Raw genomic sequence first — 22,586 nt, forward strand, 5'->3', positions numbered from 1 at the left:
ACTTTCATCAGCTTAAATGAATGGTTGTTATTAGGAGAACTAACAGCCACGCAATAATACTCTAGAGAGATATCAATGCCCGCTGATGCATTAACTAAGAGTGGAGGGGCTGAGGTCAAGCACGTGTCAATGCAAATGAAGCAATATTAGGCACTAACAGTTTAATGCAATAGACTGCCGGAGATAATGGAAATTACAGGATAAAAAGAATGAGATAAAGTTATTGATAAGTTTACTAAGGGGGAAAAAAATGATAAGATGTTTCAAAGGGAAAGAAATCCTCTGCTTCCTAATGTTTTTAAATCTAGCCTAGCAAGTTTGTTTAAAAAAAGAGATCAGAAAACAGAGTTTAAAAAGAAAAAAAGACACAGAAAAGAGGTGAAAAACGTTCTAACAATAGCCAGTACCAATGCTTCTCATAGAAGGAACTTAGAAGTACCCTACCAAACTTAATTATTTAAGCTTTATGATGCTCCTTCGAGGCAGACAAATAACACTGATAAACCCCAGCATCTCAGTAAAGGTGTAAAGGTACAATATTTTAAACGAACAAGCAGCAGACAGAAGGCGGCTCACGATTTCCATGCTTATGTGTGAATCACTAGAACATACCCTACGCATACATCAACTTAATAAAAACAAAGCTCCCTTCTTCCTCTTCCATACCTCAGCCATGCTGCTAACAGAAATCACGAGGTTTGCCAATCGTTAAGAACTAATACAAAACAGTTCCTTTAAGCATAACCACTTACACACCTCAACAGGTAATCTGAAATGAGATACAACCCTTGAGATGTCAGCTTCGCAATTCTGTTTTCTAAAAGGTTTCATTGTAATCAATAAGGTCAACAATGACAAGACACAATGTTAGCTGGGGAAAGACTTCAAGGCAAGAAATATTGGGGAAATACTATCATTTCTGTAAATCAAAAGAATTTCAAGCAGGGCCAAAATTTAAATTTTGTAATAAAAGCATTTCCCCAAAACAACAAAAATATCTTATTTCCACTTATGGCATTAATTCCAAAATATAAAACTGTTCCACAGCAATACCTGAATCCCAGCTCTGCAATAAGAGAAGTAGAAACAAAAGGAAAGACTGTTTTTATCGATTTTCATTGTTCCAGCTGAAAGGCAGACAGTAAATAAAATGCATACCGAGAACTGCACTGCATTATTATTTTTTTAATTTCATTACTCCAGACTACTTAGAGTACAAGAAGTCTGCTCACTGGATGGTACTTTTAATTGAAAGACTCTCCACGTACTCTGTTGAGGAAAGCCACAGGCAGCAGCTACATTGAAGTAACAAAAATTAAAACTGTGCTCAACAATTGTGACCAGGGCTACAAACATTCAATGTTTTCAGGGAAGATGGTAATCACTCCAAATGCTTTCATAGAGGATTAACATGAAGTGCAGAGAAAGGTAGGGGACACTGTTATTAAGTAGGACACATTAATTATGGGATGAGCAACAAGAGGCCAAATGTACACGCGTGTACACACACAGAGCAATATCCCCTCTTTGCTCCCGAGAAGACAATTCAGTATTTTAAACTCCTTGTTTGACTCCCACTTCCCACAGCAACTGGTTCCTTGTCCTCATACACTGTTCTCCAAAATACCCTACCTGTGGTTAGTCTCTCATTTATTTCCTGTTCCTATGCCACCTCTCCCTTCTGACTGTCTCAGTAGTTTTATGATCATTTTTGCACAGCACTTCCGTTTGTTAAAACATCTTCAAATTCTTACCTTGTTCTCACCCACTAAGTAGACCCCTGTTGTGTTGTAAAGCCCTGCAGTCAAAAAAAAAAAAAAACCACCCCCCAAAAAACCCCAAACCAAAACCCAAACCAAACCAAACAAAAAAAACCCCACACTTTTTTGTAAAACGCTTTGGCCTGCAGACAACGGAGCTGGTCAGCATCTCTAGTTCAGACGGGTATGTTCCTGATATAAAGGTTAGATTTCAAAACAAAGTAATGATCTTGAAAAAATTAACCCAATACAGATCTTACAGTCTATGGAGCTGAGCAAAAGTACATTTAACGCATCATAAGGATGCTGGTGGTGAACTCAGTAGGCTTTAACTATGCTGCATCAGCACAATTGAAAATGACCTAATTTACCTGCAAACCAATCTCCTCCTCCGTACCGCTGGATGCCAAGTACATTTAATTCAATGCAACAACAATTACAGCCACTGGCTCGACTCTAGAATCTGAGCCAACAATGCAAATTTGCAGTAAGAAAGCGGTCAGCTCTGAGAAAAGACTGATGCTACTATTCACTTCAGAAAGAAGAGCAGGAGACATACATTATTCTTTTCCTGACATAAGGAAACTGAAATAGAAGTCCTTAACATTGAAAAAGAAAGAAAAGTAGGTGTTGGAGCGTTCCCTGGCCTACTTCTTGAGAAACAAATTACTGTCACTTCAGCTTTGTATTTCTTGGGACAAAGACACACAGGCTAAAGAAGAAGGATGTGCCCACAAGTAAAACACACATACACATCGGTTCCTAGCTCCGTAACACAAATAAGTGTGAAGTTAAATTTAAGTGAAGACTAGTCAGAGGGCTCCGTATTTCCTTCTTTCGACCTTCATTCTTCCTTCTTGTCATCCTTCTAACAAAAAAGAAAATTTGACTGAAAATAGTAGTTATCCTCACTCCTATCCTATGGATGTACTTCTGCAGTTTCATGGTGTTTACCTGACACAATCCCACCTCAGAGGAACTGTACTCCCACACAAATAAATCAAGTTCAGAGTAAGTGTTTCAGGGTCTATTGGAATTAAAGATTTTTTTAAAAAACTCTATATACTTAGACAAAGTGGTATTAGTTCATTAAAATTGCAAAGCTAGACACATAAAAGCCAGGAAATGCAAAGAAAGTAGCCTAAGCAATTTTCATTTAATCGTATTATGATATGACCTTTAATTACTTGATTCAACAACATCTCTTCCTTCAACTGTTTTTAGCATTTCATCTCTTAGATCATTTAAACAAATGGAAAATATTAATTTCTCCCTATGGGTACCTCATGGGTCAACAGTAGAGCCAGAACAATTAGATCAACACTACAGACTTCTACGATACTTGAGTTAATTAACTAGGCAGAGCATACTGCCCTTCAATATACAACCCAGCGAAGGGGGAGACTGGACATGGAATTGATTCCTCCAGCAAGAATCCGGCTGTCCTTGCCCATTGCTACCCATCCTGCTGTGCGTCCTCTGCTTCAAGTTCCGGCTTGGTTGTAGCGTTGTGTAGCCCATCTAAAACATTTCTTCCAGAAGAATTTGGATTCTTGCCTTCCAGCGATGAAGCTCGTGCTTCCGGGACAAGCGCTGGCTATGCCCCCAGCCCAGCGCTGCCCCAGCTCTGCTGCTCTCCCTTTTGGAGACTGCCTACCGCCTTTTCTTTCTGTGTCAGAATTCCCCTCTCAGCACCTGATCACAGAATCATAGAATCATTTTGGTTGGAAAAGACCTTTAAGATTATTGAATCCAACCATTAACCAGCACTGCCAAGTCCACCACTAAACCATGTCCCTAAGCTACACATCTATGTGCCTTTTAAATACCTCCAGGGATGGTCACTCAACCACTCCTCTGGGCAGCCTGTTCCAGGGATTGACAACCCTTTTGGTGAAGAAATTTTTCATAATATCCAATCTAAACATCCTCTGGCACAATTTGAGGCCATTTCCTCTTGTCCTATTGCTTGTTCCTTGGGAGAAGAGACCGACCCCCACCTGGCTACAACCTCCTTTCAGGGAGTTGTAGGGAGCGATCAGGTCTCCCCTCAGCCGCCTTTTTCAAGTTTTATGTTAAACAGAAGTACACACATATGTGTGCGTGTGCAATCAACTGCCACGTAAAAGTGAATGTTACTTTTAGCAATTTAGTGTGTGGAAAAAACATACAAAGTCATACTTTAAAAAAGCATATACAGAAATTGAAAATAACTGAGATGCATTCAATCTCAATCAAGAGGTCTACCTGTTCTGGACCCTCCTGATTTCTCCAAAGCTTCACAGTTCAAAGGAGGTTGGAACAAGATCTTTTTAATACAAACTGTGTAAGGTGCAATTAAAGAACAGCAAGCCTGACCCTACCAGCTCTGCTCACCAGTGTGCATTATCGAGATGCTGGAGGAACGCAGAACGTGAATACATGATATCTGAAGCTCATCCTTGCTACTCTAGATGGATACAGAATCAGAAACAAAAAAGCTGCCACTTAAAATTTTTAACTTCATACAAATGTAAGCTGTCACAAAATACCTCTTGCATTGTGTTCATACTACTGGGAAAAGCTGCCATTCTTTTATTAACAATTCTTCCCAGCATTACTCAGTCATTGCACATTAGAACCAGCAGCTGGAGAGTTTTGAGTGATAATGAAACCTGTAACAAGCCATCTTCAGCCGTCTTTTCCAAACAATAAGGGAATTAAAATTTCAATTTAAATGCAGAGGTTTGAAACACGCTTCAGTGGCAAAATTACTTCAATTAATGTGAGTGGAATACAAAGAACAGACTGCAGAAATGTGATGCAGCAACCAGAAATTATGCCATTAGAGTGCCTGCATCAACCTAACACGATGACTGCAAAGGTCTAATTTCGACTGTACATATCACAAGGCTACAGGCAACAATATTAATCAGTGCTCCAATTTCAATGTGAGGGATACAAGCTCCTTGTCAGATCACTTTGGGCTTTTTATAAGCCATGAGCATCTGTTTACCTTGAGGAATGAAACAAAAGGACAGAGAGATCTATATACACTCTGCATCCCTGACAGTTTAGTAATTATTCTACATAATATTCATAGCATATAAAAGGAGAAAGGAATTATCCTGCAGCCAGTGAGTGATTACAACATCACAGCCTAGCAGAGGCAGTGTTAACAGAAGATGGCAAAAGCCAATGAGCCTACAGCGATTTTTGTCTGTGAAAAAGCTCCAAATGCAGATAGGTTACTATTACTTTATTACAGGTACACTTCTCTTCAAATAAGAATTGCAAGTGTCAATGAACGGCTGAAATAGCAAGTTCAATTTTCACTTGAGCTTTCTCTGCGTTCCTTGATATAAAAAAAAAAGACCCAAACAAAACTAACAGCTGCTTTTTATATCATTATCATTTTATTTCTTAGAAAAGATACTCTATTCTGGAAAAAAAAAACCGAAACAAATAACAAACAGCAGCATGATATACTACAGAATTCTGTACTTCAGAGAGGTCTAATTTTGAGTCTATCTCATAGCCTTGGGCAACCTTACCTACACACACGTATGTGCGTATAAATATAAGTATGTATATATAAATAAAACTGTCCACACAAGATATCACAAATACATATATTGCAAGCCATTTCTAAAGTGTCTTATATGATAAATCCTAAGTATTATTATTTTTCTTCTTACACTTCCTAACTTGTATTCCAGATAGGATATTAATTACTTTTCTGGAATTTCCTTCTGAAAATAATTTTTTTAATTAAAAAAAATGAACAAACAAACCCCAACCAAACTGGCAAGTCCATCAGTAAAGGAAAGCACCAACTGGATAACATTTCAACTCATACTGATGTTAACACTGAATACCGTGTTCTTCCCCCTGCACTGAATGCCTTAATTTACATCTACTTCTTCATCTCTCATAATTGAAAATATCAGACGAACACCACACTCCAAGTTCCTACATCAGAAACCTGACAGAAGTTTTGGCAAAACCTGACTGCATTCTTCTCGTATACACTGCCTCAAGTCATTGCATTGCTGATCTGCTTTCAGGAATCCTAATAGGTTTTATGTAACATTTTATAAAGTGTCATAAAAATTCCACTCTACATTACACAACAGAAATGGATACATTACCCATCCCAGACGCTTTACAATGCGGTGGGAAAGACGTAAGATGAGTTCGTAGTAAAAGGACAGTGAGACTCTAAGGAGAGTAAGATTGAGAGGGTTCCTAGAAGATGGTTCTAAAAGGGAAGAAAGGGAAAATTGTGACCAGGTTCTAGAAAGATGATTGCACCAAATATAGGATGAAAAGAGAACACGAGCAACAGAAAACAACAGGAAAGTGATGGCAGAGTGAAATCAGACAGGAGGACATGACAGCAACAGCAAAAATCCAGATAGGGTTACACACGCATTCAGAGAAAGGGATGAGGAGACTGACATCAAACTGCTGAAATTGTTTCAGAGGGAACAAGGGAAGTTTTAGAAAGTCATATTTAAGGTAAAATGAGATAAAAACGGAAAGAAGGAAATTAAAGTTCAAGCCTGGGCTCTAGGAATATGAGGTGACAACACTAAGATTTCCAGCTGCTTATCCTGTTGAATAATGACTTGTTAAAAAGAAGTGAAGAGGCACAGCTAAGAAAAATACAAAGGACAGTAAAGTAGAAAAAAACCATTAACAAAAGGCAATGAAAATATCTCCTTAAAGGCATTCTCTGGCAGACACAAAGAGGAATATTAACAGACATACTTCTTTTGCCTTCACTTTTGGAGGACAGACTGGTTAAGGCTGGAAAGGACCTCTAGAGAACATCTAATCCACCCCCCTGCTCAAGCATGGTCACCTACAGCCAGCTGCCCAGGACTACATCCAGTCTGGTTTCGAAAACTTTCCACAGATGGAGACTCTGCAACCTCTCTGGGCAATCTGTTCCAGTGTTTGACCATCCTTACAGTAAAAAAAGGGTCTTCTTAAGTTCAGACATAATTTCCTATATTTCAGTCTGCGTCCATGGCCTCTTTTCCTGTCACTAGACACGGCTGAGAAAAGTCTGGCTCTGTTTTCTTCACGCCCTCCCATTAGACATTTTATAAGCATTGATAAGATCTCCCTGAAGTTTCTCTTCGCCAGGTGAAGCAATCCCAGCTCTCTCAGCCTCTTCTCATATGTGAGATACTCCTGTCCCCTAACCATCTTTGTGATCATTCACTGGTCTCGATCCAGTAACTCCATCTCTCTCTTGTACTGGAGAGCCCAGAACTGGACTCAGCACATCAGGACTGAGTAGAGGGAAGGATCACCTCCCTTGTAAAGTTTTTAATTACTGGTAGAAGACAGTTCCAGGAAAGGAAGGACTGGAGCCAGGTGAGGAAGTGTGCTTGTTAAGTTTTGAAACAAGAGAAAAAGAAAAAAGATTGTTATTTGAGAAGTCCAGGAAACTTCTACCTCCACCGCAAGACTGGAATTGAAAGGTATGCTTATAAAAGAGATGGAACTGAAGAGGAAAATTACTTGAAAGGAGGGAGAAAAAAAGATGAAAAAAGAGCTGGAAATAAGTAGAAAGGATCAAGAGTCCTAGTAAAAGACCTAGAGGAAGACAGTGAGAGGCAAACACACCTAAATGGTCAAAGACAGTCTCCCCTCAGAATAATGACCAAAGTTGCGAGTACATTCTGGGAGATGAAATAGGAGAGAAACAGGACAGTTCTTCCATAACAAAAATGGTTTTAAAATAATTGATAACCTATAAAGAAAGAAGATGATACAGGCAGATATCAGGGAAGTTAGTTTTAAAAGCAAGCACCAGGTTGCAAAAGCAGAAGGAAATCCTATGTGTAGATCGAACGGGTAAAGAACTAGATAGTTACAGAAAGCATCAGGATCGGGACGAGTTAAGCAGGTAAAGACAGCTCCCAACAGGATGGGAGACTCTGACCCTGAGTCCAGTCAGGAAGGATCAAAACAAAACCAAATGGAAATTCCAGTACAAGAAAGGAGCAAAAGAAGAAACTAAGCAGGAAAAAAGCAAATAACACAGACAGCAAATCTATCTGCACGTGATCCGACAGCTGACCAGCGTGTTTCTGGTGGGTACTGGCCCAGCACGAGGTACCAGATCTTACCAGCATGTCTGTTGCATTGAGGTAGTGCTTGCTGGCCATGCACTGTTCCAGCTTCTGAGGCACCTGCTTGATGTTCTCAATCTCATCCAGCAAATTCAGGACATGTTTGTGCTCAATCCCTTCAATCCACAGCTTGCGCAACTCATCCCGCTTGCAGTGCAGCAGCATCTTGCACGACAGCAGATTCTCCTTCACCTACAAGCAACGTGTCAAAAAATTAAATTTGTCCCCATAACTGGCGCTTCTAACACAGATCAGCCCTTTCCCACATTGACTTTATTAGGAATTCCAAAAATATCACGAGACTATAACCAAATCCAAGTTCCTTAAAATTTCCGAGTATTCTTTTGGCTGAAGGAAAACACACAGTACATACAAACCAGAACTGCTTTCATAGTGAAATGGTTTTTAGTACAAGTTTTGTACCACTATGGAAAATTTAACTGTAGTATCGTAATGTGAACAAACGCAGGATCCTATTAACCATGACCAAAGACTTATTTGCACGTTTTCCAAAAATCAATTCAGTATTTTGGCATACAGCAAGAATCCAATTTTCAGTGAAAGCAAATAAGCCACTACTAATTTTTCTGCTGTAAACATTTTCCATCTGCCTATTAAATCTTTTGGCACGTCTCCTCCTTTCTTCAACTTTGGTGTCCGTTTCTTGAAAACACGACTATCTAAGAGTATAATCATTTTCCTAATACCTTGAGCAATACTAATTTTTTTGGGAAGAGATATGGTTTCATTTGAACAAGTAGCAGTTAAGATACAGTTCAATTCCGCATTTCCATTATTTATCATTACATCACCTAGAGAAACACCTTGGTGTTTGCAAGCCTCACGCCATCCCCTCTCAGTAGCAAAGTCTCTACTGTTCTACCTCATTTGGGAAACATCAAGAGTTTTTCTTCCCCATTCTTTCTGCTCAAAGGCACAGCCTGCATTCCCTGCTTTCAGGTTCTCCCAATATCCTCTGGTAAGGTCAGTATAACCTAGCTTTTCTTGCATAATGCAAATCACTAATACATATTAAAATGTGGAAGCAATTAGCAACACAGCTTCACACATTGCTTTCACACTATTCTTGTTTTTGTGATAAGTTATGAATACTTAGGTTCCAACCTTTTCTCAGGCTGAACTCTCACTGAATTACACATGAAGAGACACTCTCAGAAGTAGGCCCTTGTGTTGGGTTTGTGTGGCAAGGTTTTGGTAGCGGGTGGGGGCATGGGTTATAGGGGTGGCTCCTGTGAGGAGCTTCTAGAAGCTTCCACAGTGTCTGGTAGAGCCAATGCCAGCCAGCCCCAAGATGGGCCCGCCCCTGGCCAAGGCCAAGCCAATCAGCGCCTCTGTGATAACATATTTAAGAAGGTGGGAAGTTTTTTTACATCCGGAGGGGGAAGTGCGGAGATGTAACATTAAGGTCAGTGCAGGAGGAGGGGGGAGGAGGAGGCGCTCCAGACACCGGAGCAGAGATCCCCCTGCAGCCCGTGGTGAAAACCATGGTGAAGCAGGCTGTTCCCCTGCAGCCCATGGAGGACCGATGAGGGGGTGTAGAGATTCCACCTGCAGCCCGTGGAGGACCCTACGCTGGAGCAGGTGGAGGTACCCGAGGGAGGCTGTGGCCTGTGGGAAGCCCGGGCTGAAGCAAGTCCCTGGCCGGACCGGTAGACCCGTGAAGAGGGGAGCCCACGCCAGGGCAGGTTTTGGTGGCAGGACTTGTGACCCCGTGGGAGACCCATGCTGGAACAGTTTTCTCCTAAAGGTCTGCACCCCATGGAAGAGACCACGCCGGAGCAGTTCGGGAAGGACTGTAGCCCGTGGGAGAGACTCCATTTTGGAGCAGGGGAAGGATGAGAGGAGTCCTCCCCCCGAGGACAACGAAGCGGCAGAAACAACGTGCGCTGCACTGACCGCAACCCCCATCCCCCTCCCCCCATTCCCCCCCCCCCCCCCCCCCCGCCACTGAGGGGGGGGAGGAGGGTGAAGCCGGGAGTGAAGTTGAGCCCGGGAAGGGGGGAGGGGTGGGGGAGGTGTTTTAAGGCTTGATGTTACTTGTTTTTTTTTCATTGCTCTATTCTGTTTAGTAATAAATTAGATGAATCCCTTTTTTCTAAGTTCAGTTTGTTTTGCTCGTGATGATAATTAGCTCTCCCTGTCCTTATCTCGACCCGAGCCTTTTGTTAACTTCTCCTCCCCATCATGCTGGGGAAGGAGTGAGTGAGCGGCCGCGTGGCGCTCAGCTGCCGGCTGGGCCTAAACCACGACAGCCCTTCAATTTATTTTTAAATAATGAGCCTTCAAAGCACTCCAGAAATCCCACTTCAGTTGCACACTCTCCTACCTTGTCCATCTAAAGGCAGTTTAAAAAAATACATGCCAAACACATAGATGGACCAAAACACAGATAAGCAGTAAATAACAATAGCTGCATAAACCAGCCTCCCTGCAGAGCCAGAAGAGACTAAGATTTTAATACAGTAACACTGCACTCTGAAATGTCCTTCTGAAAAGAGTAACATAGAAAAATCCTCAGCCAACAGAAAACCTGATGTAAGAGTGTCATAACTCGCTGCAAAAGCGGAGGTAAACTACAATGCTGTCCGATATCCTAATTTAAAACGTTTCACTGACCTAGCACACCGTCATCAGCGGACTGCTGTTCCACAGAGCCAAATCAAGTCAGGAAAACAATCGTGGGACTAGAAGGAATCTCGCAAGACTACTCCTGTCCTTGCAAGAAAGGAGATCAACTAGATCTACATTTGGGAGCAGGGGAAGGAATGAACAGCAAGTCTTTAAGAATTAATCTCCCCTTGGTAGGCCAGTTTCTACTTTAGAATTCAGTTTTACAGTGGTAACACCTCTAAAGCTAGGTTCAAAACTAAGCCTTTCCCAACAGGAATTCATACAGGAATTGACTACAAAAGGTAGATACACAGAGGGATCCGGACTATCTATCACTTCCACGATTCCTAAAGCAAGTAAACACCTGTGCGATCATCTACCTTCCACAAGAAGGGAACATCAAAAGAAAGTCTGACAGTGTAATACAGATCGATGACAGACCAGATCTGGGGCCTCCCATGAGATTAGGCCAAAACTACTTCAATATATATTGACTAAAACTAATAAGAAAACTTAAATATCAAAAGGTCCTTCACCCTTACAGTCATTCTTCTAGGCTGGACCACAAGGTCACACCCCTATATGTTTGTTTTGACCTCAGCAAAGCTGAGTACACTGTGTGAAAACAGGCCACTGGCTACAGTTTATTTCAAATTTAGCACAATTGATCTCTGCTTTCAAAGTGCTGAGCTTTGTACATAAATCCTAGAATGAACTCTTAGCCTTGGAAAGCATCAGAATGGTCTCATTTTCTTTGAAAATGCTAAATGAATTTTAAAAGCCAGAAGGGTCAGTACATAGCCCCAGCAGGGTAAAAGCCAACTGCTCCTAAAGCACTGCTGTGAAAGGTTTTAAGCTGAGACCTTCACAGAGCCGGGTGCGGGGGGGAGAAGAATAAATCTGGTGCCTAGTTTGCAAAGTTTAGGTACAGCAAACTACACAGGAAGTAAAAGATAGGACAGGAGACCAAAGAACTAATCTCTGCAGGGAGAGAGCAGATGGAACAAGTCCACAACAAAGAGTGCCAGAGTTATTTACTGGCACGCTACCGAAGTGTGAGCACTCAAAATGCAGAAAGATACAGGGGCGCAGAGTTCATGTACATTCACACAACAGAACTGAGTTTGGAAATAGCACCAAAATTCAGATTCTCTGAGTGAAAAGCAAGCTGATGAATCACCCCGACTATTTAGGAGGTGGTTGGAGGCCAACGTATCAAAACATGAACAGATGAGATGCAAAGGTGTTAGCTTAGCAGCCTTTAGACTTCAAAAACCTGATAGCAACATGCCCAGACAATAAACGAACAGGGGGCATCACAAAACTTTGGTCTTCATAACCACCTCTCGTTTTGCTTTTTAATTGCTTGTGTTCTCAAACAACAGAGAGATCCTACGGAAAACATGCTGCCAGTAAGACATAGCCCGGGACCGCTGTATTAGGACTGGATGATCTAGTCCTAGCCATGCCACAGAGTGACTTGAAAAATCAGGCTTAATTCAGAATTAGTGGGTAACAGTGCTTTCTCAATTCAATTTTTAGCTCAGTTCAGAATGATGACAAGCAGCTGGGAAAAAAAAGAGAGAGAAATAAAAGGTTAAAATGGAAGTTTACAACATTACCAATAAAAGGACAGCACACAGGAAAAAGATAGAGGAGTTGCACAGATTTGTGCCCAGCGTAGATGCTATTGAGCGGACGGAAACACAGAAACACAAGCAAAGCCAGACTTCACCTGTTTGATCTTGTTGCGCGAGTTGGTGATGCGCTCTGTGATGCTCTGGTAAGTGCGGATCGCAGTGGTGAGCTCGGTGTAGTGCTGGACAATGAGTTCATCCAAATCCCGGTCACATGTCTCATAAGCTTCTTCCAGGCGTCCTTTCTCAGTCTCTCGGTCCTCAACATCATCACTGGTAGATAAAGTCCTAAGGACAAAAAGATTACAAAAAAAGGGATATTTTGAAATTATCTATGAGGACAGGAAGGCTTTGCCTAAAAAATGCACTACTTATCGCAAACCAGTCACTCTTCTTAAGTCTATACATTTCATTGAGTGCAGTTCATTTCTGGTAAACATATCTGTCTGGTACTCAGCACAGAACAATGTGCTTCAAGAAAATAAAAAAACATAAATATTGTGGGTTATTACTTCCCCAATTTTCAGATGCTTCAGAGGTTTTTTACTACACCACTGGGTCTATAAAAAGGGAAAGTTATCTATTGGTTAACATATTTCCAGAGAGTCATTAATATGGGCACAGCATAACATATGAAATATATCCTGATTTATTACTTGCAAAGAACTCTAAAGAAGAAATTCTACTTTGGACTCGGGGACCAGTGCAACTATTTGTTAGGAGTATTGCAGTGACTACTACTTGCCTGCTGAAAGTACACTAGGGATATCACAAGTACATAGAGAAATCCATCAAAAGCCTACCCATGCCTTCCAATAATTTGGTTTCAAAAGTACACCAGTAGAGCTAAGAAGTGTAACGGGCTCTTTATTTCCCCCCTCCATATATTTTTACACTCTGAGTAACATAATCTAGTAAGATATTTAATTTTTTTTTTTTTTAAATCAATGAAGTTTGAGATTACAACAAAACTGTTGAAAATCTAATGAAACTGGCAGAGGAAACAAAAGTTTCTTGGCATCACACCGAATTTCTGAGATTTACTCCAGAATCAATACAATCTTCCCTTTCTCCCCCTCTCTCTTCACCTCGCTCACCCCCTCTTGAGACCTGTCCTGCCACCGGATCCAGAATGACTCAATCACACAACCAGAAAGACTCAGGACACAGCAACAGCCTAAAAGACATATTCTTCTATCCTACAGTAAGTAGCACTCAAAAAGTTGGTTTCTGAAAAAAAGTCATTCTGAATTTTTCTCTTCCTTTATCCTTGGAAGGGGAGCTATGGTCCATACAGCTTTCTGTTTTAAATTAGCAATATAGACATTGAAAACTGTATACTTCATGGTGAAAAAGAGATCAGTTATAGTAGTTATGACCTAAACATTGATATATCACAACATGAAGTGAATTCTGTAGCTCTACTGACAATTTCTGAACCACTTTAAAGAACTTATGATGAGAAAATAAGCAATAATAAAGATAAAAGCTGCAGAGGGACTGTTTACAAGGGCAGGGAGTGACAGGACAAGGGGGAACGGCCTGAAGCTGAAGGAGGGTGGATTCAGACTAGATATGAGGAACAAATTCTTCCCTGTGAGGGTGGTGAGGCCCTGGCACAGGTTGCCCAGAGAAGCTGTGGCTGCCCCTGGCTCCCTGGCAGTGTTCAAGGCCAGGTTGGATGGGGCTTCGGGCAGCCTGGGCTAGTGGAGGGTGTCCCTGCCCGTGGCAGGGGGGATGGAACTAGATGGGCTGTGATGGCCCTTCCAACACAAACCATTCTATGATTCTATGATATTTAAAAAAAAAAAAAAAAAAAATCCCTGCATACAAACTGGTTTGGATCATATGCTTGAACATAATGAAACAATCACAACTTCCAAAATTTAAAGCATCTACTCACTGAAAGTGAGATGCCTTTAAAAATACAACTAGCACACGTGGAGACCATTATTTCATTCAAATAACAGAAGTTCAGGCCTCTGAAGTGAGGCACCATCTTACGATGGTATGCATTCTACACTGAAAGAGTATAAAAATAGTAAGAGACTAGAACAACCATCGTTTCCAACCCTAAAGACGTAAAAAAATACACCGCAAAAAAATACACCGCCAGGAGCAGGAGAGAACTTTGTGAGCTTTTTTCCTGGATTTCTTAAGCTATTTGTGTAGAGAAGGTCAAATAGTTGGAAGGAGACAAAAAAACCCATTGCTGAACACTGCTGCTGCTCTCTGCTACCGTAACAGCATTTGCTTTGGATTCGTTAAAGCAATGAGGTCCAGTCACACTAAAACCACTATCTCCTGCTATCAAGTAAGAAAGAAAATATCAGATTCCCTTGCAATAACTGTCACTTGTCCTCCACAGTAAAAGTTAGAATGTGAGAACTGCTTGCAGATCGTAAAAAAATAGCAAAGGAGAGAAACCTATTTCTTTATGGTTTCTTTAAGAGTATCTTCAGTGACAACAAGCAGGACCCAAGAAGGGGTAGTATTTGATAGATTTTTCTGAATTCTTCAATAGCATTAGGAAAGTAGTAGGAACTCAAGTGCAGAAGTTCTTCTCAAATAAATGTAAATAAAGAACTTAAACGTACAAGAAATGCTCCCCCCTCTCAAAAAGTCAACAGAGACATACCCAAAACTTCCAGTTCACTACTCTTTCTTGCCTTCAAAGAAAAACAACAGGCTGCACCACCTACTCAAGGACTCCATCTCTAAAAAGAAGCGGGGGGGGGGGGAATAAAAGAAAAAAACATTTCACAGGGGATCGTGATCCCAGAAAGAGCAGCTAAGAAAATTCAAGTGAGCAAGCAAATCTGTACCACCATATGGAACACAGCACGAGAGGACAGGAGCACACACATACTTGTCCTACTCAACCACCAAGGAGGACAGACGAATTAAAGCCAAAACATATCCTGTAACACCCTAAAGAAGACAATGTACCCAAGTGATGTATTTTATTTTACACAATTTTAATACGCCTTTTCCCTTTCAGATGGCAGTGGCAGAAGGTCGTAACAGATACCACATGGAGAATACGGAAAAGAGATCCTCTTTCTTTTGTTATGCCTCAGATTATCAGAGCGGGTTCCTCACACCCTCCTCCTCACTCCCAATACCAAGAGCCGCACATTTTACAGGGAATGAAGATGCACCTCTCCTCTCACACAAAGAGCGTGCAGAGATGAGGACCCTCCCTCCTCATTCCTCTGACCGAGTAGCTTCTTCCAATTCATGAAATTTATTTGTAGCATTTCAAGTTCCATGCTTCGTGGCAGCTACAGAAACAGGAATGCTTTCTAATTACATCAATATTTTACTCCCAAACATTCTTAGTTGTGTCTTAAATCACATTTTCACAAAAAAAGATACTTTTCTTAATTTATACTCTATGCAAAGCACTCTAATATCATGCAAAAAGGACCTGGAAAGTAAGAAGAGTAGTAGAGCGGTTTGAAAATAAACCTGGAATTAAGAAATCTGGGTTACAGCCTCTGCTCTACTGCAGATCTCTGACATCGTGCTTCCAGCTTCCCCACATCGCAGCCTGCATCTTGACACTAGACCATGAGCTACACACAGCTCGTAGCTGCTACAGACTCCTGATGTAAATATCTGCATTTCAGTGGAACGGGCTGAGCAGGCAGATCCATGTCCTTGTGGCCCAGTTCCTCTTTCTCACCTGGGAATACACAGCACTGGTTCCTCAAAGAAGCGAGCTGCGACTACGTGCACTAAATATGACTGAAACACTCCAGCGCTGCTAGCAGAGGTCACGTAAACACTTCAAAGTAATGTAGGAAGATGTGCTTGAAAACAAAGCTAAGCATACAGTTAATGCAACACTATTAAACATATAGTACTTGTAACACGCAGTGAAGTTTGGGTTCATGCTGTAATAGATGACCAGAAAGCACATGCAAGGATGTGTTTAGCAGTAAATCATCCTCCATTAAGAGCTCTTGCAGATGAATATGCCTTCTTTGTAAAGAAGTGCTTATTTTTGCTAGAAGAATGTTCTTCAGCATGGTTACACCGGACACGAAGGTATATCCTTTTTAGGAATTGACATCTTGTTTGAGTTTGAAGCTGTACAATATTGCTTGTCTCGGTAGTTAATGAAAACATCGATTCTCTCTAACTTGCGTTATGGATTGCAGGAGAATCGTGGATTGCTACAGACAATGTAGAAGCGGAACCAAATTGGCCTCCATCACAGACTAGAAGAGTTTTTAGTTTTAATTAAACAAAATTGAATTTCAAAATTCTCGATTTGCCAAAGCTGTTCAAGCTTTGGCTTGAATCCATCTGCAATGCCAATAGTTTGTTACAAAAGCTAAAGATCTTTCCACAAGGCCACAAACTGTGTCACTGTAATGTCAGAGCATGTCACAAGCCTTTCTTACTGCTTCAGCAAGCTTCTGCCCAACTTGGGCTTCCTAAAAAATATAGGTGTGACTGGAAGTTGTTAAGTAGATTTAAACCATGCTGCCCAATTGTTTTTGTCCTTGTAATCGAGTTTAACTTGCCCTCTCTAGGAAAAATATTTTTTTGCTAAAAACACTAGACATTTGCACAGCCAAAACATGGATGTTTATGAAGCCTAAGAGAGAGGTCGCAACAGGACCTGTATCTTAGAAACCACAAAACATGTCCAAACAAGGACAAAGCTAGCGTAGCTGGAAATCAGAAAACTTTGTGAGATACCACAAGCTTATTCCTACCGAAATGATATAATGATGATGTCTAACTAGAAGTATCAATTTTAGCTGTCATGTTGCTATTTGTCTGCTTGGATATATAGTATACATTTGCTGCCACCTTCAGCAGAATCAAGATGCTTTAGGGGGAAAAAAACAACCCATCTGGCTGAGCACTACACACTCTCTCACACATCTTCTCACACAGTCTGAACTCCAAAGACCTCATCTTTTAAACCCACAACACAGCCAGTAGTAGCATGGAAATACTGCCAACCTACGTTAAAAACAAGAGTAACAGAAATACAGAGGTCTCAAAGCTCCGGTCCATCCAACCTGATTTCTGGAACCTCAGCAGCACACGCTGGGAACGTAGTTGCCAACTAAATCTTTTCCTACACTTAACAGTTCTCTGAGAAATGAGCTTAATAGACAGCAGTAGCCCAGAATCTGACAAGATGGGCACAAGACAAAGGAATCACTCTGCTGCTGTATAAAACCTTCCTATGCCCATACTTGGAGTGATGTGCGCAGTTCCGGTCTCTTCTCTCTTCTGTTGCCCTTCAAAGGGCAACTAAACCAATGGAGGGGATGAAGCAGCTGTTCTCTGCAGAGATGCTAAGGCCAAGACCCTTTAGTTTGGGAAAAGGCTGAAAGGAGATATGACAGGCCGGCGGAAATCAGAAATGAGACGAATAATGTAAACGCAAAACAATTTTTTCACCAAATCATGCACTATGAGAACTAGTGGCACTTGTTGAAACCGCCAGGAGATTAGTTTAGAAAAGGATTAAGCACACCTACACTGTAGGTAGTGAACTCCTGAACCTTGCTGCAGGATTTGAGGCTCACAGCATCAGCAGGTTCAGAAAAAGGACTTAAATATATTCACAGACAACAGGTCAAAACAAATACTGAAAGAAACTAGCTGGAGTGTATCCTCCAACATCCCTAATCCAACAGCTGCGGACACTAGGGAAGTAGGGAAGCACTGGACACCAACAAGTGGCCACGCCTGCATCCCCTCTCTAACATTTTGCATCACCCCTCTTGGAGACAAACTTCCAGGCTAGACAAACCATTAATCTGACTCAATAGAGCATTTCTTTGGCTGTATCCTCTGGAAGATTCCAGTAATTTAGATCACCTAAAGCTGGGTAATGTTCTGGAGGTGATGTCACCCAACTCCTGCGAATGTACATACAGTAAGTACCAACATGGGGCCTCCCCTTCACCCGACCAGGATATTTCGGCACCCAACCTTGTCAAGACAAGTATGGTCCATTCTTGCAGAGTTCCAGGTGAAACTACAGTACTGTCAGGGAGGAGGAAAGGGGAGAAGGGAAGAGTTACAGACTTTGGTGAAACACTGCTTTGTACATCCCAGGGATGCGCTCACCAAAGACAAGACTGGATTAAGACACCATTACCTAATTTTCCAGCCTATAATCCTATCCATGAACTCAATGGAAGTTTCAGGCTCAGCCAACTGCCATGTTCCAGGATTTTCAGCTGACTCTGTCGGATGCACCAGCTGGGAAACCTTCCCAGAATTAACACCTGTATTGGGAACCTCTTGCTTTCTTTAATTATCTGTTTTGGGAAAATATTGTGGAAACAATCATCACTAAAAATATCATACTCATATTTTGACCAGAAAATTTACCTATATTTACAGCCTGTTAGGCTACTCTAATTTAAAACATTAAAGGGACCACTTGCTATGCCAAAAGGAATAAATAATTCTACACAACAAAGAATTTAAGCCTAACAGGTGATTTTTTTCCCCCTCCATCCACGTGAATTTGCCTTAAATACCTGTGGATTTTTTTTTATGGATAGAATAAGAAGTTAAATCACAACCCAAGATCAAAATGGAGAAAAGCAACATCAGAAACTGCTTCTTCATTTATTCTACTGAAACACGAGCAAGTATCAGAAGTACAAGGTTTTCATTTTAGGACTTGGTTATTTCCAGTCATTAAGGGAGTCTGGATTAATGGCTGAAGAACCGAGAAGAAGTGCACGTGTGATCCATCCCACCATCATGTACTGAAGAACCATCAAAGAGCACTTTGAGAAAAGCAAATCCATTCTTTAATGGATGCAAATAGCAATATATAAATTAGAGGAAGTGAAGCTGTTTCAAGCAAAAATGTCAGAAACAAGTGTGCTATAAAAGTGAGAATGCCTTTTTTGATTTTTATTTTTTTTACATTATATTAAACCTTTACCCAGATAATAATTTACATTTTTGCCCACCATGGCTGTAACTTATAAATTTCTGCAACATATTCAAAAGCAGTACAAGTACTTACAACTGCTTACAGCTACCAGCAAGACCCTTCTGCTCGTGTTCTTCTCAAGTCACTGTATCAATCGCTTTACCTACTTAAATCAAAACTAACTCACCACCTTCCTTTTATTCCAATAGTTCATTACCATGTATTTTCCTCCTTCAAAAACACAACATTAAATCCTTGAAGACTAGCAGTATCTGTAACTACAAAAAGGAGCCATGTCACTTTGAACCTGAAACATTACCTTGTATACCTGAATTTCCTACCTAAGCCCCTTGGTACAGGAGCCATTTCTTTTTCTTGCTCTGCACAGAAAAAAGCAAAGCAAGGAATACTTAGTATTCTTGAGATTATATATGTTCCTGCTAACACTGCAGAAAAGTAAGCCAAGGGCATCTTTGCTTGTTTCAATTCTATTAAAATGTGTGGTAAGGAAGAAGAAAAGTCAACACTCTGTTTGCCAAATAGAAAGGATCAAAATTGTTTGGGAAGAGAACTTTGCAGAAAGAGCTTTGAAGGGGGAATTACAAAACAGGACAGGATTATGAAACAATGATAAATATACATTAGTTTTTTAGAATTCCCTGAAAAACAAAAGCATTCAAAACATATGACAAACAGAAGGAACGTCACTTTAGATACCGAGTATGTGCAGGTTACGAATTCAGTGGGGATCTCGAGTAGGGATCCCTGATCAGTTCACTTGTTTTTTATTTTCATTTTTCTAAATGAGAATCCGCCTCCCCTGTAAGATACCTGTAATTTGTACTTGGCAGCTGGATGGCTGCATATGCCTGTCTCATTAGCAAGAGCTCAATAGGATTAGACTAATTCCAACTGGATGTTAGTCTGTTAAGAGACATTTTTATGCTACAGTAAAACAGAAATTCATTGAGCCAAATCTCATTGACTTTTGATTTTACATAGTTAAAAATACAGATTACATAAATGCAAAATGCTTAATTCACTGGAGTCACTTCCACATACAGAAGACAGGACAGAGACGATGATCAGACACAATCCTGAAATGTTTTTATCATGGGATGTACAACATATTTCACACAAGAAAAAAACAAAACAAACCTTGCTATTTCCCCTGAGGTCAGTGAATTTACACTGCAATTAGATTAATAAAAACAAAGTCCATTGGGACTATTCATTTTGGTAGAATTTGATCTGTAGATCACAAGCATTTTTCATCTCTGCTTTCCATCATCCAACTCAAATAACTAGCACAGGGAGCAGGTGGAAAGACTTTTACAGGAGTCCTGAAGCACTGTCATTCTGCAAGATGTCTAAAGCCTTAAACTGCTTGCTACAACAGTACACATCAAAGACAGGAAGATGTAGTTTCCAAAGGTAAATACATCAGAAAATGTATTCACCTTGATCAAATATAATTGCCATCTCTACCATTTCTGTGAAAGGCTGCACCTTTCTAGAAAACTGAACAAACACTGCAGCTCCAGAGGAGTCGTCCTTCCTCAGCACCGCAGGTGAAGGAACAAAGCATCTTGGACACACTGGCTCAACCAGGACCCAAAAGTACGTTTGAATCGACCCTCATCTGTTGCTTTACAGCAGTTCTACAGACTGTAGCCATCAAAAGCCAAAGAGCAATTCAAAGCATGGAAGGCAAGATTCCTGACCTATGGATGCTCACCTATAAATGCTCAATATGGTATTTAGAAGCAGTCACAAAACCCACTTGTGTCACTACAACTTTTTTCTCTCCGCAGACCTCAGTCTCAGCACTTTCCTCTCAACTGCAAACTAAAACACTAAGGAGCTTTAAGAAAGTCACACCATGTCTCATTTTTATAATGCAGAAAACGCTACAGACTGTAGCTATTATATACCGTAGTAAATACATAAGGTGCTTTAAAATGCAACACATTAAGTAGGGATGAAGCAACTTTCCTCTAAGAACCAATGTAACTAATCTGGTTCCAGCAACAACTAACATCAGCAGACTCCATACACTATATAAACGTTATTCCCACACTATGGACTTGGTGTTGGCTATTTCTTTGTGTTTTGATAAATCAATGTTTTTCATAGACCTACCCAAGTTCCACAGATGCCTGGATTGCAGAACTACCGCACAATCTCATCTCCACTGTAAATTTACTCCCACAGTGTGATGCATTAATCTGGGGAGGAAGGATAAAAAAAAAAAAAAAAAAGGCAAACTCTCCAGCATCCAAACAACACAAGAAAAACAACAGGCAGATGATGCAAAAGGACAGAAAGCAAGTCATAATTTTTTCACAAGCTAATAAATTTCTTTCATTGTTGTGAACTGAAAAAACATGATGTTTACTAAGCTACTCAACAGCAGAAGAAAACAAACATCATTGTACTACACATCATGTGGCACAACATATAACTACAGGAGTACAGAAATGCTTTACAGAGATGATCAGCTACAAAACTATGAAGCAATTCACCTCCCTTCATAACAGGCTATTTTTGAGCTACAAATGCACTCCAGCCCCAAAACAGGATTTAACATCATAGCTCCCAGCACCACAGAAAGCACACCACACACAGATTAATCTTCATTCCCTGTAACACCCATGTTCCCACAAATGTGCGCAGCTCATCTGCACCAACTACTACAAAATAAGCTTTGATGTGAATGAAATGCACAACAGACTTCTTTGCTCAGTTCCCGTATCAACAAGCTTAGCACAAATAGAGAATAGCCACAAGGGCAGTTACAAATAAGTGTTTTTTCTGGGGCATCCTGCAACACTCAGCAGGAAGAGCCTTTGCAAAGCCAGCAACAGGCATCGTTGCAGGTACTTTAGGAAAGTGTGGTGCCAAAGAACTCAGGTTGGCGATACGTGCTGCTGAATCACAAAACTCCAAGGGGACTAAGAATTTTGTTCGCACGCAGAGACATGTACAGCAAACATGGAAATATTTGGGTGCCTAAAGAAATCCACTCATCTTCCTCTCCAAGGGATGCATGAACGAATGAGTCTCTTCCACGTGCATGTTCAAATTTATCTACCTGCTTGACAATGAAGATTTAGTTTTAGCATATGCCGTCCTACTAGTGCAGCCCAGTCTGAAGCAGCAGAGAAGCAATTCTGCTTTATTTTCCCCTCTCTTCTATTCTACAAGGGCCAATAACAAAAATAGGTCAGTCTGAAGCAAACCCATGAATTTCTCAGCTCCGTATGCCCACAGTCCAACCCCATTTTGTTTTGCAATGTGCTGACTGCCCTTATGCCACACACAAGCTCTTGGTTTCTGAACCTGAATTCAGGGTGTGATCCACACCGCTCCTGCTTCACCCAGTATCCTGTAGCTGCATTTCCTTCACCAGTGGTTTTTCCACCAAATCCTGCATTTAGTTGCTCCCCTCCCCATGTTTTGCACTGTGGCAAAAGGAAGTTAACAACAACGTTTAAGA

The 22,586-nt window shown here is 40.9% G+C and overlaps 1 protein-coding gene across 5 annotated transcripts in view; it reads right to left on the reverse strand.

The window, feature by feature from the left end:
- EXOC4 (exocyst complex component 4) overlaps positions 1–22,586 on the reverse strand; it is a 403,799-nt gene that overhangs the window by 370,334 nt on the left and 10,879 nt on the right. For all 5 annotated transcript variants that reach the window (XM_075756167.1, XM_075756505.1, XM_075756247.1 and 2 more), the window contains exons 2-3: positions 12,255–12,444; positions 7,886–8,080 (exon numbers count right to left, since the gene is read on the reverse strand). In XM_075756167.1, the coding sequence (XP_075612282.1) occupies positions 7,886–8,080; positions 12,255–12,444 (385 nt within the window). The remainder of the gene's footprint in view (positions 1–7,885; positions 8,081–12,254; positions 12,445–22,586) is intronic.

This window comes from Balearica regulorum, chromosome 1 (assembly GCF_011004875.1).
Source record: "Balearica regulorum gibbericeps isolate bBalReg1 chromosome 1, bBalReg1.pri, whole genome shotgun sequence".
In the NCBI taxonomy this organism is placed as follows: Eukaryota; Metazoa; Chordata; class Aves; order Gruiformes; family Gruidae; genus Balearica; species Balearica regulorum.